The 21,502-nt window shown below is 53.3% G+C and overlaps 1 protein-coding gene across 1 annotated transcript in view; it reads left to right on the top strand.

The window, feature by feature from the left end:
* The window catches only part of PTPRE (protein tyrosine phosphatase receptor type E), a 96,720-nt gene that overhangs the window by 33,748 nt on the left and 41,470 nt on the right, over positions 1-21,502 (top strand). Inside the window, exon 2 of the mRNA XM_082854103.1 lies at positions 20,183-20,301. Within this exon, the coding sequence (XP_082710229.1) occupies positions 20,190-20,301 (112 nt within the window). The 5' untranslated portion in view covers positions 20,183-20,189. The remainder of the gene's footprint in view (positions 1-20,182; positions 20,302-21,502) is intronic.

Raw genomic sequence — 21,502 nt, 5'->3', positions numbered from 1 at the left:
CGGGGGACCTGTGCCGGCTGGGGTCTTGGGAGAATAGGGACAGAGGGCATAAAGCCCACCTTTGCTCTGGATCAGTCAGCCCGGCATCTAGTGGAGTCCGTCCTGTTCCTCCTTTCCTCTGCAAGGGTGTAGGGAGTGTGGGCGAGGAGGGTGCCCGTCCAAGAGAAAAGGAGGCAGACGTGTCCAGGCGCACGCGTGGAACATCTGCTGTGTGCTCGTGGGACCGCAGAGCCAAGGAGCTGAGGGGCTCAGACACGGGGGAGACGGACAAGGCGGTTGCTCAGGGTGCACAGTGGGGAAGCAGGTACCCGGGTCTCCCGGGGCACGGATTGCTGGAGAGCTTGGCTAGGGTCAGAGAGCTGAGAGCCAAGAGGAGTTTGGCTGGCAGAGCAAGTGCAGAGGGGGATCTAAACAGCAGAAGCCAGTAATCTACGGGGAGCAAGGAGGCTGGCATGTTTGCTGTGTGGGGGGGAGGGAGGGGGGCTGGAAGGGGAGATGGGGCCACCGCCCAAACCCACCCGGCCGTCTGGCCTCAACCCTGAGGGCAGTGGAAGCTACTGAAGAGAAGGATGTGGCAGGATTTTCATTTGATGAAAATCGCGACCTTGGCAGCCTTGAAGGCCGGCTTCAGAGGGGCCCCTTCCTGCCTTCCCTGCGGGGCCCACAGGGACCGCACACAGATCTGGCCCCAAATTCAGTGGGCTTCTCATCCCCGCGACACACCCGCAGACCGGCTGCTGCCCGCCACACGCGGCCCCCAGACTGAGAGTGCATTCTGGACATTTTCAGAGAGCAAATGACTGATGGAGGTGGATTCTGGAGGCGATGGGAGCTTTGGAGTGGGCAGCCTGAGAGGGACTTCTTAGATCCGTGCGTCCTGTCCAGAAATCTGAATCACAGTCCTTGACTGGATGGGAAGCTCCGTTCGCTCCCCGATGCTGCTTCCTGGGCTCCTGGTCGCACGCACGTCTTCAGGGGCCTTTCAAACAGCAAACAGAGCCATCAGGCTGCCCAGCGGCTTCTGGCTCCAAGTCAGACACGGTGCCTTCCTCTGCCAGCTCCCTGCCGTCCTGCCTCTTGAATCTCCCGTGTCGTGGTCCAGTCAAAACAGGTCTTGTTCACGCAGCCGAAATCTATACTTGTGCGGCCTTGGCGATGCACGTATTTCTTCCTTTCCCAGAAGTTTAGTGGGATAGGGTGGGACTGGTGAGCCGCCCAGAAGACTGCGCCATAATCGCGGTGTTTCCCCCTCTCTGTCCCTGCCAGGCTGGGGAGCCTGGGGAGCGAGCCCTCAGGCCAGGCTCTGCTCTGTGGCGGTGTTGCTCCTCTAGATGCTGACCGTCTAGGGTCTTCTGTAGGATTTGCCTTCATAGCCAGAGCGTCAGCCTGGAGCACGGGTCTGCCGCTCTGTGACGCTTTGATAGCGTGCCCTGGTTAAGCCCGGCCCATCTGCTCATTCACTCATCTAGTCATTGCTCGACAAATGAGTACCCACCATGTGCCCTGGGATTGTCCCCAAGGCTCCCCTTGGACCGGGGTTTCAGACCAAAGACAAGTTGATGAATGGAGAGGAGGTGGGAAGGGTTGCTAGGGCAGGGTCCCGTGGGAGGTGCAGGGTGACAGCACCCATTGTGCCCCTCAAGGACCCCTGCCCTGCTGCATATGAGCTGTGAGGATGGACAGTCTGGCTTTGCCCAAACTCAGTGATGGTCCCTGTGCAGGGACCCTTGTTACAAGGAAGCACCAGGAGCCTCTCCAGGGAGATCAGGATTCTCTCCCTGGGCTCCCAAAAGGCTTTGCTGGGAGGTGGAAGCTGCGTGTGTGTGTGTGTGTGTGTGTGTGTGTGTGTGTGTGTGTGTGCTTTGCAAGGGGCTACTGTGGGAATGAAAGGCAGAGAAATTATGCCCAAAGCCAGGAAAACTGATCGCTGGTAATTGACGGTGGGCCTTCTTACTGAGGTGTCAGAATTTAAGCAACCCAGTGATGTGCTTTAGATGCGACAAGGTGCACAGTTGTGCCTCAGAAAATCCCGACTTTGCTCTTGGCTCAAGGGTGACATCTTGCACTGATGCAAAGCCAGTTTTTACTTGACTTTGCTGATTGATCTCTTGACCCCAGATCCAGATAGAATATCATCGGACCACAAATACAAGCAGTTTTTTTCCACGGAATTTCTGCCGTTTGGTCGCCAGCAACAGAAACCTACTTAAGGACGGTTCAGTATACAAGAGAAACCGCCTTAGCCTGGCCGTGGGTCGGTATTTGGGTTTTAGAGCCTGGATAAATAGATAACTCTGGATCTGACCTCACCTCAGTTTATATTAGGTAACAAAACGACACACTGGGCTTTGGAATGACAAAATGGCCAGTGGCTTCTGCGGATCCCCTGGCCAGCTGGCCCACCCCCTGGGAAGCCCTGCCTCCACTGTCCTCCGACCAGCTGGTGCCTTTCCCTCCGGTTTCGTGTGGATCGAACTACCAAGAGCACAGCCCTGGACAAGCGCACAGCGCTGAGGCTCCTGGTCCAGCCTGGGGCCACCGGGAGGGATGGACTTTACTGGGAGCCACTTGAGTTGAGAGGCGTGGTTAAGCCGTATCTCAGCCCTGCTCAACCCAAGGAGAGGGCATTTGTGCGCAGGAGGGTAGAGGACCCAGGCGCTGAGACCCAACGTCTCGGGTGCAGGTGGCGTCCATCCTCCATGTGCTGTGCTGGCGTGGAGGAGACTGTGGCCTCCTCGGCGGGGCCAGGGTCCTCATCCTGTGAGCCTCGGCAGCCAGAGCGAAAGCCCTGCGGGTTTGGGAGCTGCTCACAGAATGGAGGCAGAGGCTGGATTTAATGGAAGCTAAAGTGCAGTGATCGGCTGGCACCTTGTTCCACAGACACCTGCAGCCTCAGGGCGGCTTCTGCAGCCCTTCTCCCGGGGCCACCTCCACCCTTCCCCAGGGAGTGGGCGCTCCGGAACGCACGCGGTTTCCAGAATTAGCCCAAGCAGAGCACTCGGAAGAAAGTCAAGCTGCAGCCCCCTCCAAAGCCGAGAGTCTGTCATCCAACGGTCCTGCCGGGACCCAGGGTCACACAGCGATCTCTTCTGCTTTCTTGCACTCTGCCCAGGAGTCTGGCCACCACCCATTACAGGACCTAGGTTGCCTGCTACAGAGGGGAAGAGAAAGGTCCAAAGACACCTTTAAAAATGCTCTTGCAGGGAAGCAAAGAAGGAAAAAAACGATGCTGGAGTTCCAAGTTTCTTACTGGATCTTTCCCCTTTTGCTTCTCCTGAGGCTGCTTTTAGGTGAAGAGTCACCATCTTTATTTGACGTTTTTGTCGAGTCTACGTCTTTTTCCCAAGGGCTTTGATTTCCAGTGTAATCAACCTCAGTTTTCAGGAACGATTGTAGAATGTGCATTTAGTTATTGATCACTGGCCGAGCTCTGTGCCCAGGCGATCGGCATATTTGCTGAGTTCAATTAACCCAAGGCTGCAGCAAGGATATCTAAGCAATTAGATGGAGGGTGTTGGCTTACAGTCCCTGGAGGTAGGGATGGAAGTGTTGGCTTATTTACGGACCCTGTTTGAAGGATGTCACAAACTGATTTACTGACACAGCCCAGGTGAAAGCTGAGTGGAAGTCACAAGGTAGAGGAAGTGGTCTTACCTGATCATCCCCTCGGAGGTGTCCTGACCATATTCTGAAGCCCCGGAGAACTCTTCACACGCCTCACTTAAAGCACAAGCCCCTCCTCCCTCAGCAGCACCTGGGCTCCCCAGGGGCACCCAGCACACCTACTCCCTGCAGGTGCGCTTGTCAGGCAGGACCCTAGATGAGGGCCGAGTGAGAAAGCAGGGCAGGCCAGGGCTCCCCAGGCTCTTTGAAAATGGTGTCTGTGCCTCTGAGAATCTTCCTGCATCGGCAGGTGGATCCACGTGGCCCTGATGGGTGTTCTTCCGGCTGTTGGTGAAATTCGGGTCCAGAAAAGGAGGCACGGCAGCTTCAGAGTGGTGAGGGCCTGTCCTTCCCCGACCCCAAGCCGTCCCCCCGGCAGAGGCCCAGGCCTTCCCTTGGCCTCCTTCTGGCAACGTCCCTACAATGTTACTGGATGCTTTGCAAACTCTGCCCTCCCCCTGTGTAGCACCTCCCCGCCACGCTCCCCGCCCTCAGGAAATGCAAGACCCCAAGATGGCATGACTCCCAGATCACGTTCAAGTTCAGAAGAGGGAGCAGACAGGAAGCCACATGGATCAAAGCCCACCCGCTGTAGGCACCAGCAGAGACCGCCAGGGCGCTGGGCTAGGGTGGAGAGAGCAGAGCTTCCCAGGGCAGGGGCAGGGGCAGGGACAGGGCCCTGGAGGTCGGTGCGCTGCCCAAGTGGACGAAGGCATGGGTGGCGTCCGCCCAGGAGAGCCGCGTGGACAGGCCCGAAATGACGGCTCAGGTGGAAAGAAACCACCATCGCTGAAGAGTCACCCTCAGTGAGATTGTAGTGCTTTGGGCTGTAGCACCAGGACATCGCCGTGAATATTAAGGTACAATATGATGAGAACAGAAAAGAACCCTAGTGCCTTTCCCAGGGAGTGAAGGCCACCATTCGTATTTGCTACACGTAAGCTGATAGCACCCTCCCCTAGGGCCATGGCGATCTCTGATCGAAATAGTAACAGGAACTGAGAAGGCATTGGGGCAGGATCCTCGGTGTCGATTAATCGTTGTTTGCTTATATCTGTAGAGGTTAACTTTCTGTCTTCTGGGCATTTTTTTCTGGCTCATAAACAGTTATTCTGCAATAATAATTTGGTTGGTTTTGGTAAGATCTAAAGACTATCCCAACAGAACTGTCTTGTCACTGCTGAGGTCGTAATTTTTATCGAAGAAAGGATTCAGTGATGTTGTATCTTCTGTGAAATGACAATCAGCTACTGCAAGTGTAGGAAAAATTAATTATTGGTAATTCGTGAAGCTCACGAACAATTGATTGTGAGACATTGTTCACAATATTTCAGGTGAGGCAGCAGAACCTTCGTCTGTCGTCTCTGGTTTTACGTAACTGCCACTCAGGATGGAGAGTTACACTTAGAGGTTTTCAGGGGTTTCTTCCTTTGTTCTTTTTTGATAATAAGAAGGATGGTTTTCTTTTCAATAGGGAAAAAAACCTTCTGCAATAAAAGTCTAGTTGTACTTCATTCCTGTCTTATTTGGCCCCAACTGTGGAAACATGGTCAGTTTCATGTTCTCTAGTAGGTGACTGGTCGGTGGGCTCGTTGGTGTTTAAACACATTCAAGTACAGCTTTGGGGTCGGTGAAAATGTGCTTTGGAGAAGCTTCCTTGGATCTTCAGTCACCTGTCAGTCTGTTGTCCCTATTGTAATGGAGAAAAACTTAATTCTTACAGAAGCAGCTCTTCACTTTTTCTTCATAGAGGTCACGTTGCATAATTGGAACTTGCAACTTCTGTAGGAAATTGAAATTGTCCCCTAACAGACTTACAGACACGCCTGTGTTCTTACGGGTCCTTCCTAGTGGCCAGGGAAGAGTGCTGCCATGTCCTCAGCCCCTCGCTGTGCTGATCTGCCCCAAGTATCAGGCCCTGTTCAGTTGGGCAGGCAGGGAATTCAGTGTGGAACAGTACATGGGAGGTTCAGATACACAGGGGCTTTATGTCGTCCTTGTGATTTTTCAGAATTCTTTGATGAAATCCATTTCAGCCTGTAGTCCACACGTGTGCACACGGGTCGTCAGGAGTGCGTATAAAATAAAGCACAGAGATGAGTTATAAAGGACCGTTTACTCTTAGACGTAATGGACTTCCTGAATTCTTTGAAGAGCGGCTGCCGCTCTCTGTTGCTGTGTCAGCATCAGCGGTAGTAGGTTTGGTGGAATTCCCAGTGCGGACACTTTGCTTGGGATCCTCTGTCTGTTCCTTTGACGGGCCCCTGCTTTGCTCAGGGAAATGCCTTCTCCAGGTTCTAAGCCTCACACTAAGGAGGTAAGCTCAGCACACGGCCAGCTGAGGATGGAGTAACAGTAGGTTTATTACCCCACTTTCCAGACAAGTAAACTGAGACATCCGTCCACAGCCACCTGCTTTCTCCCCCTGAATCTAATAACTGAAAGTTTCCAAGAGACCAGTCACATTTGGGCAGAGGTTGAACTTCCAGGGCTCGTATTCCTCCACACTGTACACCCTCTTCTTCCAGAATGTACCCGTTCATCCAACAAATCAAATCTTGTTCTCGAATCATGTAAAGTTCAGTTTACAGGAGCCAACTTGGGCGTGGAAGCCGGGTCCTGTGCGCCCTGTGCCTGCACGTTCCCTGTAGACCTGAGCCCATCCACGCAGCCTCGCCCCGTGTACCTGAGCAATCAGTGCCCATTTACAGGCAGCTCCTGCACACCTGGTCTCCTTTGAGCCCCCAATCTCATGAACACAAGAGAAGAACGTGACATGAGGACAAGAGAGAGATTAAAGTAAATGTCATGTACCCTCTGCCCTGCCATGGAGGACCTACTTTTACCTACTTTTTAGGAAAAAGTTGAGTGGTGAAAGATCCCAGTCCAATCACCATGTTAAATTCTACTGACTTTACTAAACAGAAAGGATTTCGTGTTGAGACTTTTACTTTAGAAAGTCCTCAAACCAAGCCTGTGATGTTTGTAACAAAACTCCCAGTTCTGCTGGGAAAACTCCCACATTCCCAGGGAATCTCAGCTGAGGGTCTGGGGCTGCCCTTGTCTGCGTCTGCCTGGGCTGGGCCAGGGGAGCTCAGGACCAAGGACTGGCCAGAGATCCACTTACTCGTGACCATGTTCATCACTAGCGTTGGTGTAGTGCAGCTTCCGGCCCCAGGTCTGGAAGGGTCTTAATTGCCAGGACTTCAGTGAGACCCAGAATCTGGAAAATCTGACCCGTTAGGTGAATGATCTGAGCTTGTGCTGTAGTTTTCTAAAGGAGAGTGAAAGTCAGTGTCACGGCAGACTAACTCCCAAACTGGACACGTGGAAATCTCCATTGCCATGACCACTGGAGGAGAAAGGACGTCAACAGCCCTGCGCTGCAGGGTCACAGCTACCACGGAGGAAGGACTTGCGCCCCCTGGCGGGCAGGTCTTGGGGCCCAGGGGCCAGCCCTGCCGGTTCCCACCGCCTTGCAGCGATCAGCCCTTCCTTTGCCTGTCCCCTGGTTCTCCCAGATCTGTCTGACTCTTCCTTCCTAGTCTGTTTGACTTTCTTTTCTCCGGGAGCCTCTAGGCATCAGTGCTCCCAGTGTTCACCCCATGCCCCGTTTCTTCTTTCACTTTTGCTTTTCTCAGGTCCTTAGCCATTGCCAAGGTCACCTGCCTGCTGGCAGTTCCCAAGCTCCACCTCCAGCCAGACCCCCCTCGGAGCGTCACACCTGCCTGATGGACGTGACCTGCCAGGTGGTCCACAGGGCTGCAAACTTGACCCTGAAGGCACTGTCCCGCCCCTCCTCCAAGCCAGCTCCTCCCCGAGGTCACTTTCTCCATAGAGCTCCTCTCTGTTCTCTGGGCTATACGCCCCTCCTTCCAGCGAGTTACAGACCACGACCCTGACACCCTCTGATAGGGGAACCAGATATAGCAAATTAAAACCAGCCAAAGGAAGCCCAGCGAAATGTGAGTTCCCAGTAAACAGCAGATGAGTCTCAGTGTAAGTATCCCCGTGAAATATTCGGGGCGTACTGATATCTGGGTGCTCCGTGTTTTATCTGGCAGCCCTACTTCCCAGTGTTTCTCCAGTCTGTCTGGGCACGCATTTCCGATCCTTCCCATTCCTTGCATGGGTGCTGCTGTCTTCCAGACACACCGAGCTCCACCGAGACATCAGGACCCTATCCTCTCCCGTGTGCAAGGCTTTTAAACCTGGAAACCACCCAGCGTGGCTGTGTCACTGCCCGCTCATGACGAGCAGTCCCAGCGGCCCTGAATTACTCATCGTACCGGACCCATCATTTAGCCAAAGGGCCTCGCAGATAAAATATGTGAAAGTAAGTTGCTGCGTTGCGGCCGGCCTGCTGTCCCTCTGCTGTGGCGTGTCCCACTCACGGCAACATGTGCCCTTTGTGTGGATTTGCAGTGTGCCGGCCTGCGGGGGGTGCCTCTCACCTGCCCTGTGGCCGTGAGTTCTCTGGGCTTCCCCAGTGGTGGTAAATCGTGAACTCTGGGTTGGGCATGAATGGGCTGCAGGTGGGTGTGTGTTTACAGACAGGGGTGGGAATCGAGGGGCCCCGGCAAGGAAAGCCCCCAAAAATCCCAAGGGTGGAAAGGTCAGCAGACTGCTTTGCTGTAGCCTTAGTGACAGGGAACACCCCACGCAGCAGGGTGCCCGCAGCTCTGCACACTCCTTTGGAACTCAGCATCCCCAGCGCCACCTCCCTGCACCTGCGACAAACCTCTCACCTGCCCACGCTGCCCGCAGCCTCATAGCGCATCTTTACACTTTGGAAGCTGCCCTTCGGGTGCGCAGAGAAGTGGGGAGGAAGAGGCCTGCGGGGGGAAAGCCGAGCCCCACGTGCCATGCAGTACATGAGCGTGTGCGCCCCGTGGGAGCAGGCGAGTGCCAGAGTCCCGCGCCGGGCGTGGGGACTGAGGGCCTCCGGGGGCTGGGATGGCCAGCCTGGGCCTGTCCCCTGGGCCTGTCCCCATGGTGTTCACAGGGGAGGGCAACTTCCTTTCCGGCTCTGGCCCCACTGTGTCCCACACACCAAGTGTCTTCATGTCTCTGCCGTTTGTGGTTAGAACCAGCCTGGTTGGGACGCTGTAAGCTGCCCTCCAGGCTGGCCGCCGACGCCTTGGGAGGTGGGAGGCTGCACAGACTCGAGCTGCCCTCACTTCTCACCCCCACTGGTCCAGGGTGGCTCTGCTCAGAGACCTTCCTGCCAGACAGCAGAGAGCCCCGGAGAACCTCAGAGACAGCACGCGTGGCCCAAGCCCGGAGCCAGTGGGGCCGTGTCTGAGGGCTGACCCACACCCGTCCATCCGGGCTCCATTTCGAGGACTCGCTTGTCCTTGAATTAAATACGTGGCCCACCTTCTCTCTGAGGTGAGAACTCTCAGAGTCCCTCCAGTCATTCCTCTGAGGATAGTGATTTTCAGATGCTATTACATCAGCTGATTTTATTGTATCAATATTTCCCCCAATTAAAAGGGAGAGAATTTAGTTAGCTCTGTGGAAGGGCAATTTTTCCTAATGGATTGAGAACTCGTGGCCTCAAATTTGGTAAAAGACTGTGGTATCCATTATTCTGAGGCCAAGTAACATCACCTAACGGTGGCCGTGACGTCTGCTTTCCTCACACCCGTCTCCCCACGCTGCGTCCTATCACTCAGGACCCAGCCTCTCCTTGAGCTGAGTTCTCTAGTTCTCTTGTCTCAGGGATTCGCTGAGCCCAGGACGTGCCTCAGGCTGCGGACAGGGCACCCTCATTCCCCCAGTGCTCTCTGCCCTGACAGCCTGGGTGGTGGCCAGCAACTCACCCTCTGACCTCCCTTGTCCTTGTCTGTCCGAGGCAGCGGTGGTGCCCGCCTCTCTGGGCGGCTGTCAGGGGAGGTTCAGATGAGGGGACCCTGGGGGACACGGCGGGTGACGCAGGCCCTGCCTGGCCGAACTGCCCAGGCTTGCCTCCTTCATTTCCCCCTGGCTGTCTTCCCCCTTTTTCTCTCCTAACACATGGACTTCCTTGCTAGTCTCCTTTTAATGATGTTTCAAGGGTTTGACATTTAGACCTGTGCAGTTACCTTTGTCCAAAAGCAATTAAGTTGCAACCTTCAGCAGCTATGATGAAAAGTACCCTTTTGCACCTTTTCCTTTTTAATAAGCAAAGCCTTCTCTGAAAAGGCAGGATGGCGGGGGTGCAGGGGAACTTGCTGAGTCTGCACATTTTCCTGCTTCAGGGCTCTTACAGTTGTTATTGAAATCTCTCATGTGTCAGTGTGTGCACCCCTGAAGCTTGGGAAAGGCCTGGGCTTGTCTCTCCTTTGCCCTGAAAATACATCTTTCTTCTTCTTTTCATTCTTCCCCAATGCATAGAAAAGTAATAATTTTGCCCCGTGGGTAATATTGTCCTGATTTTCTAGAAGACAGGTGTGGTGGGATCAGGTACCAGATACCTAGGCCCCAAGGCACGTAGCGGTCCCTGCTTTCTCAAGGGTTTATCAGGAGGCTGGGAGGGGCTCAGCTCTGTGCCCGGCAGGCAGAAAGGGCTTGACTTGTCTTATTAGGGGTCATTTCAGAAAACTGGTGCTGCCCTGTCCTGTCTGTTTCCCAGGCGAGCAGTTGAGGAGACCCGCTGTCTGTCTGCGCTCCTGGCGGCGGTTTTCCAAGCACAGTCCTTTCTCGGGGGCCCGAGGGATGGAGGGATGCCCAGAGCCCCAGGTTCATCTCTCACCGACCCGCACCCCACGGGTGTCGAGCGGTAACCCCGACTGTAGGTGAACAGCAGTGCTTGTTGGCTTTCTGGGATCATTGAGGTACCACGTGTGATCTTCCTGGTTGAAGCTGCCTTTCTGCCCTCGGGATTCGTCAGCAGGCAGAAGGCTTGTCCTCCTGGCCTTCGCTTTGCTCCCTCGCCCGGAAGGGTGCGGGCAGCGTGTGCGTAACTGCAGGCCTGGGAGCGTGTGAAACTCTCCGTCCGCGCATACAGCCCGCCAGGCTTTGCGCACACGTGGCGTTGACGGGTACGTAAAGCAGTTTGGGGTCACCTGAGAGGGGCCGATGGCTGGCCTTTCTCTTTCCGCTTGCCCTCCACTGAGGGCCTGGATAAGCAGCTGCAGAGAGAGCCCCTCGCCTGCGCCAGAGATGCCCCCTCCAGTCGGGCAGACCTGGCCGGCTGAGATGACAGGGCGTGACAGCCGCGGGAGGCTGCCGGGGGGCCTGACTTCTTCTGGCAGGAGCGAAGAGGCCGAGAGGCCTGGGGGCAAAGGGTGTGTGTACCCCGAGCCTCCCGCAGGGAGAGCCGGGCAGGCGGAGGGAGGCCATCGGGTGGTTCCGTCCGACTTTGGCCAGGGGCCTGGCAGGTTGCCTCTGCTCTGGAGACCAGAGGAGCATGGGTTGGGTTCCTAGAGAGCACTGAGCTTCCCCAGCCTGTCTCATCCATTATCCTCAGAACCTTCCAGAGAGGGCGGGTGGCAGACGTTCTAAGCCATGGTGCTCAGGGGAGGTGAGGAACCGTTTCTGTCTGCAGTTAGATGGAGGATCTGCACGGCTCTGCCTGCCTCCGGGCCGGGGTTTTGTGTGTGGGGGGGTCTCTGTGGAGCCTGGAGGCCTCGCCCCGGGAGGACACACGCAACCACTCTGGGACCTGAGCCCACCGCCTGAGCAGGCGGAGTCGCCCACCCTGAGCTCTTCCACCTTCTCCTTTCTCCAGCTGCCTCTGAAGGTCACTGTGACCGGCGTTCCCCAGGAAAGATTGGGGAGCAGGGGACACAGTGCCCTTGGCCCTGGCTCTGCCCCGCCTGGGTCGGTGACAAGGGGCATGGGCTGTGCCTAGCTGGAGGAGGCTCGCACCGCTTCTGCTCCTGGCCCGCAGCTCCCAGCACAGCTGAGAGACCCGTCACTAAAGCCCAGGGGGACAAGCGAGAGAAGCCATGTGTCCGGGTTGGGGCCGACTTTGGACTCTGATTATGGGCTGGCTAAGGCCCTGCACAGCCGGGCCGGGCGCACGCACTTGGGCTCAGGGCTGCCGGAGCCTTGCCCCACCTACGTGCATGGGTGGTTCCTGGGCCTCAGTGTGGCAGCAGCCGGATCTGTCCAAACTGTTTCTGAAGCTTGTTTGCAGAGAAATGGTTCTTTTGTGGGACAACAGGGAGCTTATCTCCCTCGACAAAGACCATCCCAGGAGAGCACGACCTCCGCAGACGTTCTTGACGAGGACCGCAGAGTGAGTGAGCGTCCAGGCTCCGGGCCAGCGGGCTCTGTCGTGGAAATAGCAGCTGCTTTCCCTGCCCCAGGCTGTGCCCACTGCCCTGGCTGCTTCCGGGGGAGCGATGGGGCGGAGGTCTTCTCGGGAAACAGTAGCAGTCACTTCGCTGAGTTTAAAGTCTCCCTGCAGCACGCGTGGTGCCCCGGTAGTTCTCATAACCAGCCCAGGCCGATGAGTTCACAAGATTCACTCACAGTTATTATCTCATTGGATCCTCTTGTTTTACTAATTGGGAAGGAAGGTCAGAGAGGTGACGTGGCCTGGCAAAGACCTTCATCCCGGTGGGGGCGGGAGAGGAGAGAAAGAGAGAGAGGGTGAGAGCAACAGAGATACAGAGACAGAGAGACACTAAACGCAGTTGGGCCTTCAGTCCCAGTAGAAGATGGACAGGAACCTGCTCTGCTTTGCCTAAGGGGTTTATTTCCTTCCACCACGTTCCCTGAGCATCTCCCCTGTGCCAGATGGACGCAGGCATGAGAGCAGCTCCGCCCTCAGGAAGCCCCGGGGCAGGAGTCATTCTGCCCAGTGGAGTGAGCTTTACTGCAGTCCTGCTGGAAAGCTTTTCCTGGATGTCTTTAAGGTAACCCTCCTCAGCGTTGCCAGGAGAGACCCTCGGGCTTCCTTATCCTGGGCAGGTCCTGGGGCTTCCTAAGGACCACGTTCTCTGCATGGGGGGCCCCCCTGCTTCCTCCTCCCACTTCCCACCGTGGACCGGTTGACTCCTCATTGAGAAGACACCCCTCTCCCCGGGCGGCTTTTCAGACCTCCCTGCACAGGGTAGGTGTCCCCGCCAGGTGCTGCCGCCTCACCGTGTGTGCCCCCTCCTGGCACGTCCGAGTTGCACTGTCATTATTTAGTTATTTCCTGTCTCCTGCTGAAACATGAGCTCTGAGGGAGGAAAAGGCGGTGCTCGATTTGTTCCCTTGTCTCTCCAGACTTGGGCAAACAGTCGACTCGGTAAATATCACTGAAAGAGGAAAGAACGAATGAACAAATAATCAGCCCAACAGATCGTTGCAGGTTTACAGGGTTCACACAACGAGCCAGTAAACTCATGCCTTTGAAATCAGACATGTGTGTAAACCTAGCCACCGAGGTTTAGTCCACCCATCCCCGTCTGTAGGCATCTCCACGTCTCATCCCAGGTGGGTGGAAGCAGCGTGGTCTGAGGTTCACCCCAGCGGGGGGCCCTTGGAGCTGGCCACCTTCTCCTCTGTCATCTACGCTGCTGAGTGGAGGGTCAGTGGAGACCCATTTATCGCTATCCTTTCCCTGAGTCCCAAGGCACTGCTGCATCCGCATCTACTTAGCAGCTGTTTTAGGAGCTCTGTGCCTGAGGATGACGGATGGAAGATGCAGGACGTAGTGCCCCGCAAAGCACGACTTTTCATTTAGATCAAACGGCTCTTCTTCGTTAACTTTGCCTGTTTTCAGCTCCAAGTGTCATTGTGCACTTACTGAAGGTGAAGTGATAGGTGTTAATGCTCCCATAGCAGACGAACCTCACAAAGCATCAAACGAGTTTGAGATCAGAGTCATTGTCAAATAGTGATTTTCAAACAGAAAATCAGTTAATTCCAATCTTAGTTCAGTGGTTTTTTCATTTCACGGAATCCAACCACAACTTGAAAATTTGCTCCGTCAAAGATAAGCACCTGACATGATTGCTGATGTTACTGCAAATTTGATGAAAGAATTCAACATCTATGATACAGTTATTTGTTTTGTAGGATAATATAAATGTTTGTGGTAAGTGTATCCCCCTCAGAATTGATTGTGGTATACGAATCATTTATAATTGTGTCCAAACCAACGGGATGTTCTGTCCGTTAAAATGGAAGCTGTAGATGTCAGACTTTATAAATGGCGATAACTACAAGAGTAATTGAACTAAAAATGTTTGGTAATGAAGCCGATGTTGAATTTTCTAAAATACTTCGGCTTATAGCATGCATTCTCCCTTCTCTATTGAGCATCATATTTCAGAAATGTTTAGGCCGTCAAAGAATTACTTTGTAAATCAATCTGAGAGTCCAAAGATGGTGAACTTTTCTCTAAATGAGGCCCTAAATGTTGGCTTCATTCTGTTATAAATTAGTTGGAAATATTTAATAGTAGCCATCAACAAACAGAACACCAAAAAACACAACCACAGAACAAAACAAAAGCAAAAACTCGCAGCTTTGAGACTTTTATAGCATTACAAGTATTAAAAACAGAGTTTATGAACAGGAAGACGTAAAAATTCCTGCAAAAGCAAGGAAGGGATAAACAAATTCAGCGATGAGAGCTCACAAGATGCTATTTTGAAAAAAATTACAGGCAATTTCATGAAGAAATGTAAATATTAAGGATATTGAAGAATATATTAAAAGTGAAACATACTAAGAACAGACAAGGCTGAGAAATTTATTGGAGCAGGTGGACATGTACTGAGAATAAATATTCTGTTCATGTTTTTATTTTATTTTCATAAAGACAATACAAAAAGGTTTTTCCCCCCAAATATTGCTGTAATGTGCATTGATACGTTAATTTTGTCGTCTAGAATTTTTTCTTAAGTTTAAAAAATAGTTTTTGAACAGAACTCCTTAATAGTTTCCCATTTTAATAAGACCAAAATGCTCTTCAATAATTATTTTAGAAAGCATATAGCTTTAGTTGTTTTAGCCCCTCCTTCACTCTCAAAAGGGTCCTGATTTGGATGAGGAAGTATACGGCGCCCATTCTGAGGGCTCTAAGTGCAATGGCTTTAAATCTCCAGCACGATGGCTCCCAAATCCTCATCTGCTCCTTTGTGAAGGAGCCTCGTGTGTTTTATCAATGTAATCGAGAACAGAAGAACCACCTGGGAGGGGCTGGAGCTGCAGAAGGAAAACACTACCCTCTTGGGGACGCAGGGGGCAGTCTGGTTCAGTCTGCCAGGACACCCAGGGCTACTTGGAAAGGGCACTTCCAGGCCCCGCTGGGCAGGAGAGGTCAGCCAGGCAGCCCCTCCTCAAAGACACCGGCTCAGGGAAGGCGCCAGCCCTCAAAGCGCTGAAGATCCCAATCGTCTGGGGCGGCTGGGACAGTACCCGGTCTGCTTGGGTCACCCAACACCCAGATGACTGTAACTCACACCGGGTGGTAGGACCCCAGGGAGCAAGTGTCGGTCTCAGACTTGCCGGACCCCAGAGGCTGATGGGACAAGCCAAGGGAAATGAGAGATGGGGTCGCGCGTGAGGCGAAGCTTGTGAGCCAGCGCTGGGGGGAGTGGGCAGGGGGCGGGAGAAGCCCTTTCCTGCTCTGGTTCCACCTCCATCTGCCTCTGTCCTCCTTCTGTCCCCCAGCTGCCACTGCCCGGTCTCCCGCCCAGTTCCCCTTCCCGTCCCTGAGCCAAGCACCCCAGTCCTCACCTGTCTCCCTCCCACTTACCCTTGGAGTGAACTCAAGCCCACCCCTCCCTTCCAGCCAATCCCCAGACCCCCCTCCTCTTGGTGGTCTCCACTAGAATGGCCCACAGCCCCCTGAAATACAACTTGTCGTCCTGCTGCAAGGACAGCAGGACATTTCCCGTGGGATTTCGGTGAGGGTGGGGGAGGAAGCTCAGCTAGCCTGTCACACGTCATAGGAGCCCCCCAAAGCGGGGCCCCACTCCCCCGTCTCAGCTGATGAATGATGTCCCCTCCCATCCACCTCCCAATATGGAAATCCCAGCACCTCTGACACCCGACTCTTCACCACGTGTAGCTGATTACCATCCACGTGGATTCCACCCTTGAAACCCCCCTCACATGCTGCCTCCCTTCCATTCCCATGGTCCTGCTTTAGTCCAGACCTACTCCATCTATTGCCTAGACCAGCACATCTCAAATTGTAACGCACATAGGAACCACCTAGGGACCTTCCGAGAGGGTGAGAGGTCTGGGTGGGACCTTGGATCCTGCATTCCCAACCAGCTCCCAGGTGAAGCCCATGCTCCGGGACCATCCTGGGGCAGCAAAGGCTACACCACCCCCCGCTTCCCTCCCCATCTTAACAGTGGCTCCTGATGGCTTCCAGTCACTCGAAACTTCCATGGCGGTTCATTGCTCAGAGCCAAGGTTTTCAGCTTCAGTCTATGTAAAACCCATCACTGCCCATGTATTTGGATTTCCAACATCTGGAATCTGGAGTTAGGCCCAGGAATTGGCGTCTTTGTTTAATGCCCCCAGTGGTTCTAATAATGTAGGTTTTCGGCGGGGGTTGTTTTGGTTTTGGGGGGTTTTATTTACTTATTTTTGGCTGCACCTCCAGGCTCATGGGATCTTAGTTCCCCAACCACGGACTGAACCTGGGCCCCAACATTGAAAGCACCGAGTCCTAAACACTGTACTGTGAGGGGGCTCTGATAGTCTAGGCTGTTGATGGAAAATGAGCCTTTAATACCAAACCAAACGCTTTACCGTGGCACTCAAGGGCCTTCTCACCTCAGCCCCATCTTTCTGCCTCGCTCATCCCTGCTACCTTCACGTACCAGCAGTCCAGCAGAACAAACCGTCCACTGTCTGGACAGTAGGTCGTGCTGTCATCTCCCTCAAGCCCCTGTCCGTCCCCACTGTGTCCTGGAGGGACCGCTTAGCCCTCCACCCCTGGGGAGCCTTGGTGACCTCCCAGGTGAATCACCGCCCCCATCTTCCTTCCTTGGTGCTGTGGCCCCACGCCTCCAGAGCGTGAGAGTGGGTGTCTTAGGGGTAGCTGTTTGCCACTCGTCCTTCCAGCTCAGGAGGGCTGCTTTAGGGCAGGGACAGGTCTGTATTCATCTCTGCATCTCCAGGACCAAGCGGGCTGCCTGCCCCAGAGCCATTTCCTAAAGAATAGTATTGAAAAGGCATCAAATGGGGTTTAGAAAAAGACAATTTTAATCAAATGTGTAGCTGGCTGACTTTTGAAGGGTGTAAAAATAAAGTCTGCTTTGTTGGAAATCATCTGTTTTGATAATCTCAGTTTTGGAGAGCAATGTGCTGTATGCCCCGCAGTACTTCACATTTGGTGAGCACACAAGCACTGATTAAATACAAACCACTCAAAGTCAGTATAGATTTAATTACTGTTTGAAGCATTATTTTTGTACTGATTCGTGTCTGTGTTTATCGGGTAGCTTGTGCAAACCCTTTGAGGGTGAATGGCCAGGGACTGGCAAGCTGTCATGGGCCTCTTAAGTGCTATGATTAAGGGACTCTAGGTGGTGGGCTGGGTTTGAATTCTGCAACGTTTAGTGCCCTCTGCTGGTCACACCAGGCAAATCACCTGCTGCTCCAGGAGGCCCTTGCAGAACTCATGGTGTCTGATTCCTGATAAGCTGGTCTTGTCTGGCCTCTCTTTAGATCGTTGAACATTTGGAAAGGAGGGTTTTTTGTTTGTTTGTTTGTTTGTTTGTTTTGTTTTGTTTTTTTTGCGGTATGCGGGCCTCTCACCATTGTGGCCTCTCCCATTGCGGAGCACAGGCTCCGGACGCGTAGGCTCAGCGGCCATGGCTCACGGGCACAGCCGCTCGGCGGCATGTGGGATCTTCCCAGTCCGGGGCACGAACCCGTGTCCCCTGCATCGGCAGGCGGACTCTCAACCACTGCGCCACCAGGGAAGCCCCGGAAAGGAGGGTTTTTAAATTAATGCATGGAAGAGAAAAATGTTCCACCTAGGAATTCTGCCTCTCTGGGTTGTATTAAACCAATTAATACCTTCTAATCAATTACACTACAATCTACGCAAATATATTTTTTTAGTGATCTCATTTTCTTTTCTCATTTTTATTGAAGTATAGTTAATTTACAATATTGTGTTAGTTTCAAGTGTACAGCAAAGTACAGCAAAGTGATTCAGTTATATATATATTCTTATATATACGAGATTCAGTTTTATGTATATTATATTTTTATATTTATATATTTTACATACACTTTTTTCAGATCCTTTTCCATTATAGGATATTACAAGATATTGGGTAGAGTTCCCTGTGCTATACAGTAGGTCCTTGTTATCTGTTTTACATATAGTGGTGTGTATCTGCTAATCCCAAATTCCTAATTTATCCCTCTGCACCTCCACTATCCCCTTTGGTAACCACGAGTTTGTTTTTTTTATGTCTGTGAGTCTGTTTCTCTTTTGTAATAAGTTCGTTTGTATCATTTTGTTAGATTCCACATATAAGTGATATCATGTGATATCTGTCTTTCTCTGTCTGACTTACTTCACTTAATATGATAATCTCTAGATCCATCCATATTTCTGCAAATGGCATTATTTCATTCTAGAAAGGAGTAATATTCCATTGTATATATGTACTACATCTTCTTTATCCATATATTAAGAGTATCATGACAGTGCTCAATAACAACTTTTTAATGCAGTGTATGCAGAGTGCCTGTCAGGGGTTGAGGGCTTTCGTCTCCAGCGGCCCAGGATTGGAATAGCGGCTCCTCAGTTTCCTTTGGACTGGATATGGACCAGCTCCCCCGTGGGGCCTCAGTTGCTCCGTCCTGGAGGGATTTCTGTGAGGGTGATACCCATAGAAAGGGTGTAGCGCACAGTAGGTGCTCACAGAGCGAGAGCTATTTTGCATGTATGGCTCACTTAGTAAATCTAAAATATATCTTGGAAACAAAAAAGAAGAAGGAACTAAAAGTGTTGATCATGACTGTGGTAGTTGTTCTGGGATAATTGTCATACTGTGCTCGGAATGGTTTCATTTTAATAGTGGTGATTGCTGGAAAATGATTGGGTGTTTTGCGTTCATTCAGAGCCTTCTCTAATTACAAGTGTTTCTTGGCTTTGGTCCATTCGTGTTCCCGAGGGAGGCTTCTTGCAGGAACGTGCCATTGTAGGGCCGGGCGCCCAGGCTGACTGTGGACAGGGCTCGTGGATGGAAGCGGAGGAGGGCGCCCAGGAGGGAGGACACGCCTGCATCGTCAGCACCAGATCCCACCCGGCAGGTGCCACTGCCCACCTTCAGCTGCAGGGAGCCCTCGGGAGGGGTTTCTGTACCACCAAGAGGTCACTATCATGATTCCCAAGGATTTATGGTGTCTTTGCCAGAACGGAGCGCTGAGTAGGGGGTCCCAGGTGACCGCCTGCAGGTCTCCTGGGCGAAAGAGCCTTTTTCTCTGTCGAGCCGCGTTGCAGTCTGGGTTTGCCCAGCACGTCTGCCCATCCACCCAATAAATACCTTCCCCCATCCCCGAGGTGCCCAAGTGGGTCTGTCAGAGATGAGCTGACCGTGACCCCTCCTCCAGGAGGGGCCTTCCCTCTGCTTCCCCTGAGAGCTCAGACCAGAGCAGAGTCCAGATGCAAGGCCTGATATCAGCCCGGAGTCGTGAAGATTACACGGGATGATACAGGAAAGCTGCCGGCAAAGTGCTTGGCTCAGAGGAGCAGTGACGTGACGCCAGCTCTTCATCCCCAAGTCACTGTTCACACCTCACGAGGCAGGGGACTGAGCTGAGCTTCACGACAGTTAATCAGGCTCTGGAGTGTGGGACAGGTGGACGGCCAGGGGCTGGAGTTTTTCGGGGACCTTTTCCTATAGCTCTGGTAGGAGGTACTCAAGGCCGGCACCCGGAATAAGGGCCGGGGTGTAGTTGTGGTTGTGGCCGAGGGACAGCAAAGGGGGACCCTGTGCAGGTGGCTGGACCCCCCTTCCAGCCCCCCAGCCCTGTGGCCACAGGCTACGTAACCGAGGGCGCTGATGCATCTCTGGGCTGCTGTGATGCAACACGGAAATACTGCACCGTGTCACCACGGGCACAGCGAAATGTTCCTACACGTTCAGCAAGTTACTGTCGTCGGCGATCCTCAAGCCAGGGTGGCCGGGCCTCTTGCAGGGTCTGTGAAGCTGCCTTTCAGAATCGCAGACCTCGTGATGTTTTAAGAGTTTATTCTCCCCTGGCACCTCCATGTCCTTGGCCTCTTCTCTCCCTCCCGAAACAGACAAACAAACAAAAACAGCAGGAGCTTTTATAACCTGCGGGTGGTTATGGCGCTACTAACCTGGCTTGTTCTAAGGTGGGGCTACTTCCCAAGTGCAGGTAGAAATCGTGCCAGTACAAGACCCCCCACCGCAGACTGACAAAGCCACGCTCCCAAAGGGTCCCCACTGTCACCCCGATCCCCGGCCCACTGTTTTTCTTCCCGAGTCCTCTGTGTCTTCCCTGAGTTTCCCGCCTCGGTGGAGGCTGGCCATCCCCAGGTGGGTGGCGGGCGAGCCCTCTGAGCCCGTTCTGCCTCTTGCAGGGTTGCCATGGAGCCCTTCTGTCCACTCCTGCTGGCCGGTGTTAGCCTGCCCCTCGCCAAGGCTTTCAAGGGCAACGAGACCACCACCGCGCAGAGCAACTGGACCTCCACGACCGCAGGTAAGGGCCCCCCGCCTCTTCCTCCCTGCCCTCCTGCCCACACTGCCCACTGCCCCGCCTCCTCATGGCCTTGCGGGGTGATGGGCAGGTGCGTGGGAAGTGTGCTTCTGACCCTGCACATCTGTAGGGCAGGCTGGCTAGGAGAGCAGTTGCTCCGTATTTGACTGGAGCAAAGCTGAGCACTCGGGAGGCAGCGGACATAAGCTCCCACCCCTGCCCTGGGCTGAGAGCCCGTGTCAGCTTGGTGGGACGGAGGGCAGGATGGCCCCCGTTGTGCTGAACCCAACTCAAAGCAGCCCTGAACAAACATGGATGAGTCAGTGGGGGATATTTAAACGCTGGCGTGACAGTTGATGCCATTCATTAAGAAATTCATATTGTGGGGTGAGATATTGGTATAGTAGTTAGGTTTATTTTAAAAAATGAGTCCGTACCTTTTAGAGACGCATACTTGAATGTTGACAACTGAAACGACAAGATATCTAGGAGCGACTTGGAAAAGAATGCGTAGCGGGGCAGGCCACAGACGCACGCAGTTGATCCAAGAATGTCCGGGGGCAGATACGTGGGGGTTCGTTACTCTAGTCTCTCACTGTTTTTATACTTTGAAAGTTAAAAAGGAGAAAAGGAAAAGGAATGCCTGATACATGAGACAATATGGGTGGATCTCAGAAACGTGCGAGGTGACCAGACAGGGAAGAGTACGTGTTGTGTTTTCCACGTAGGTGAAGCGCCCGGGACAGGCAGATCACTGGGGCTGGGCGCAGGACGGGGAGTGACCGCGCATGGCAGGAGGGGTCTTAGTGGGTTGATGGAGAAGCGGAGGTGATGGATTGTGGGGATGGCTGCACAGCTCTGTGAATTCACTGAAAGTCATTGAGTCGTGTGCTTAAAATGGGTGTGTTTTAGAGCTTGGAAACTTTACCTCCATAAAACAATGTAAATGCACAGTTAAAAGAAGAGGAGAGGGAGAGAAGAGAAGCAAGAGCAGATGCCCCTGAATCGCCCGCCTGTGTTCACATCTAGCTCTGCAGCTTAGTGGCTGAGTGACCTTGAGTAAGTCGCTGACCCTCTCTGTGCCTCAGTATCCCCAGGTGTAGATGGCGGTGATAATACTACCCACTTCTTAGCAGTGCTGTGAGGATTAAGAGAGGTAACCGTGCTGGGGTGTAGAGGACTCCTCGACGCTGGCCGTTTTTAG

Source organism: Leucopleurus acutus, assembly GCF_964270905.1.
Source record: "Leucopleurus acutus genome assembly, chromosome: 14".
NCBI classification, from domain to species: domain Eukaryota; kingdom Metazoa; phylum Chordata; class Mammalia; order Artiodactyla; family Delphinidae; genus Leucopleurus; species Leucopleurus acutus.
The sequence above is the reverse complement of the archived record's forward strand: the minus strand, read 5'-3'. Positions and strand labels throughout refer to the sequence as shown.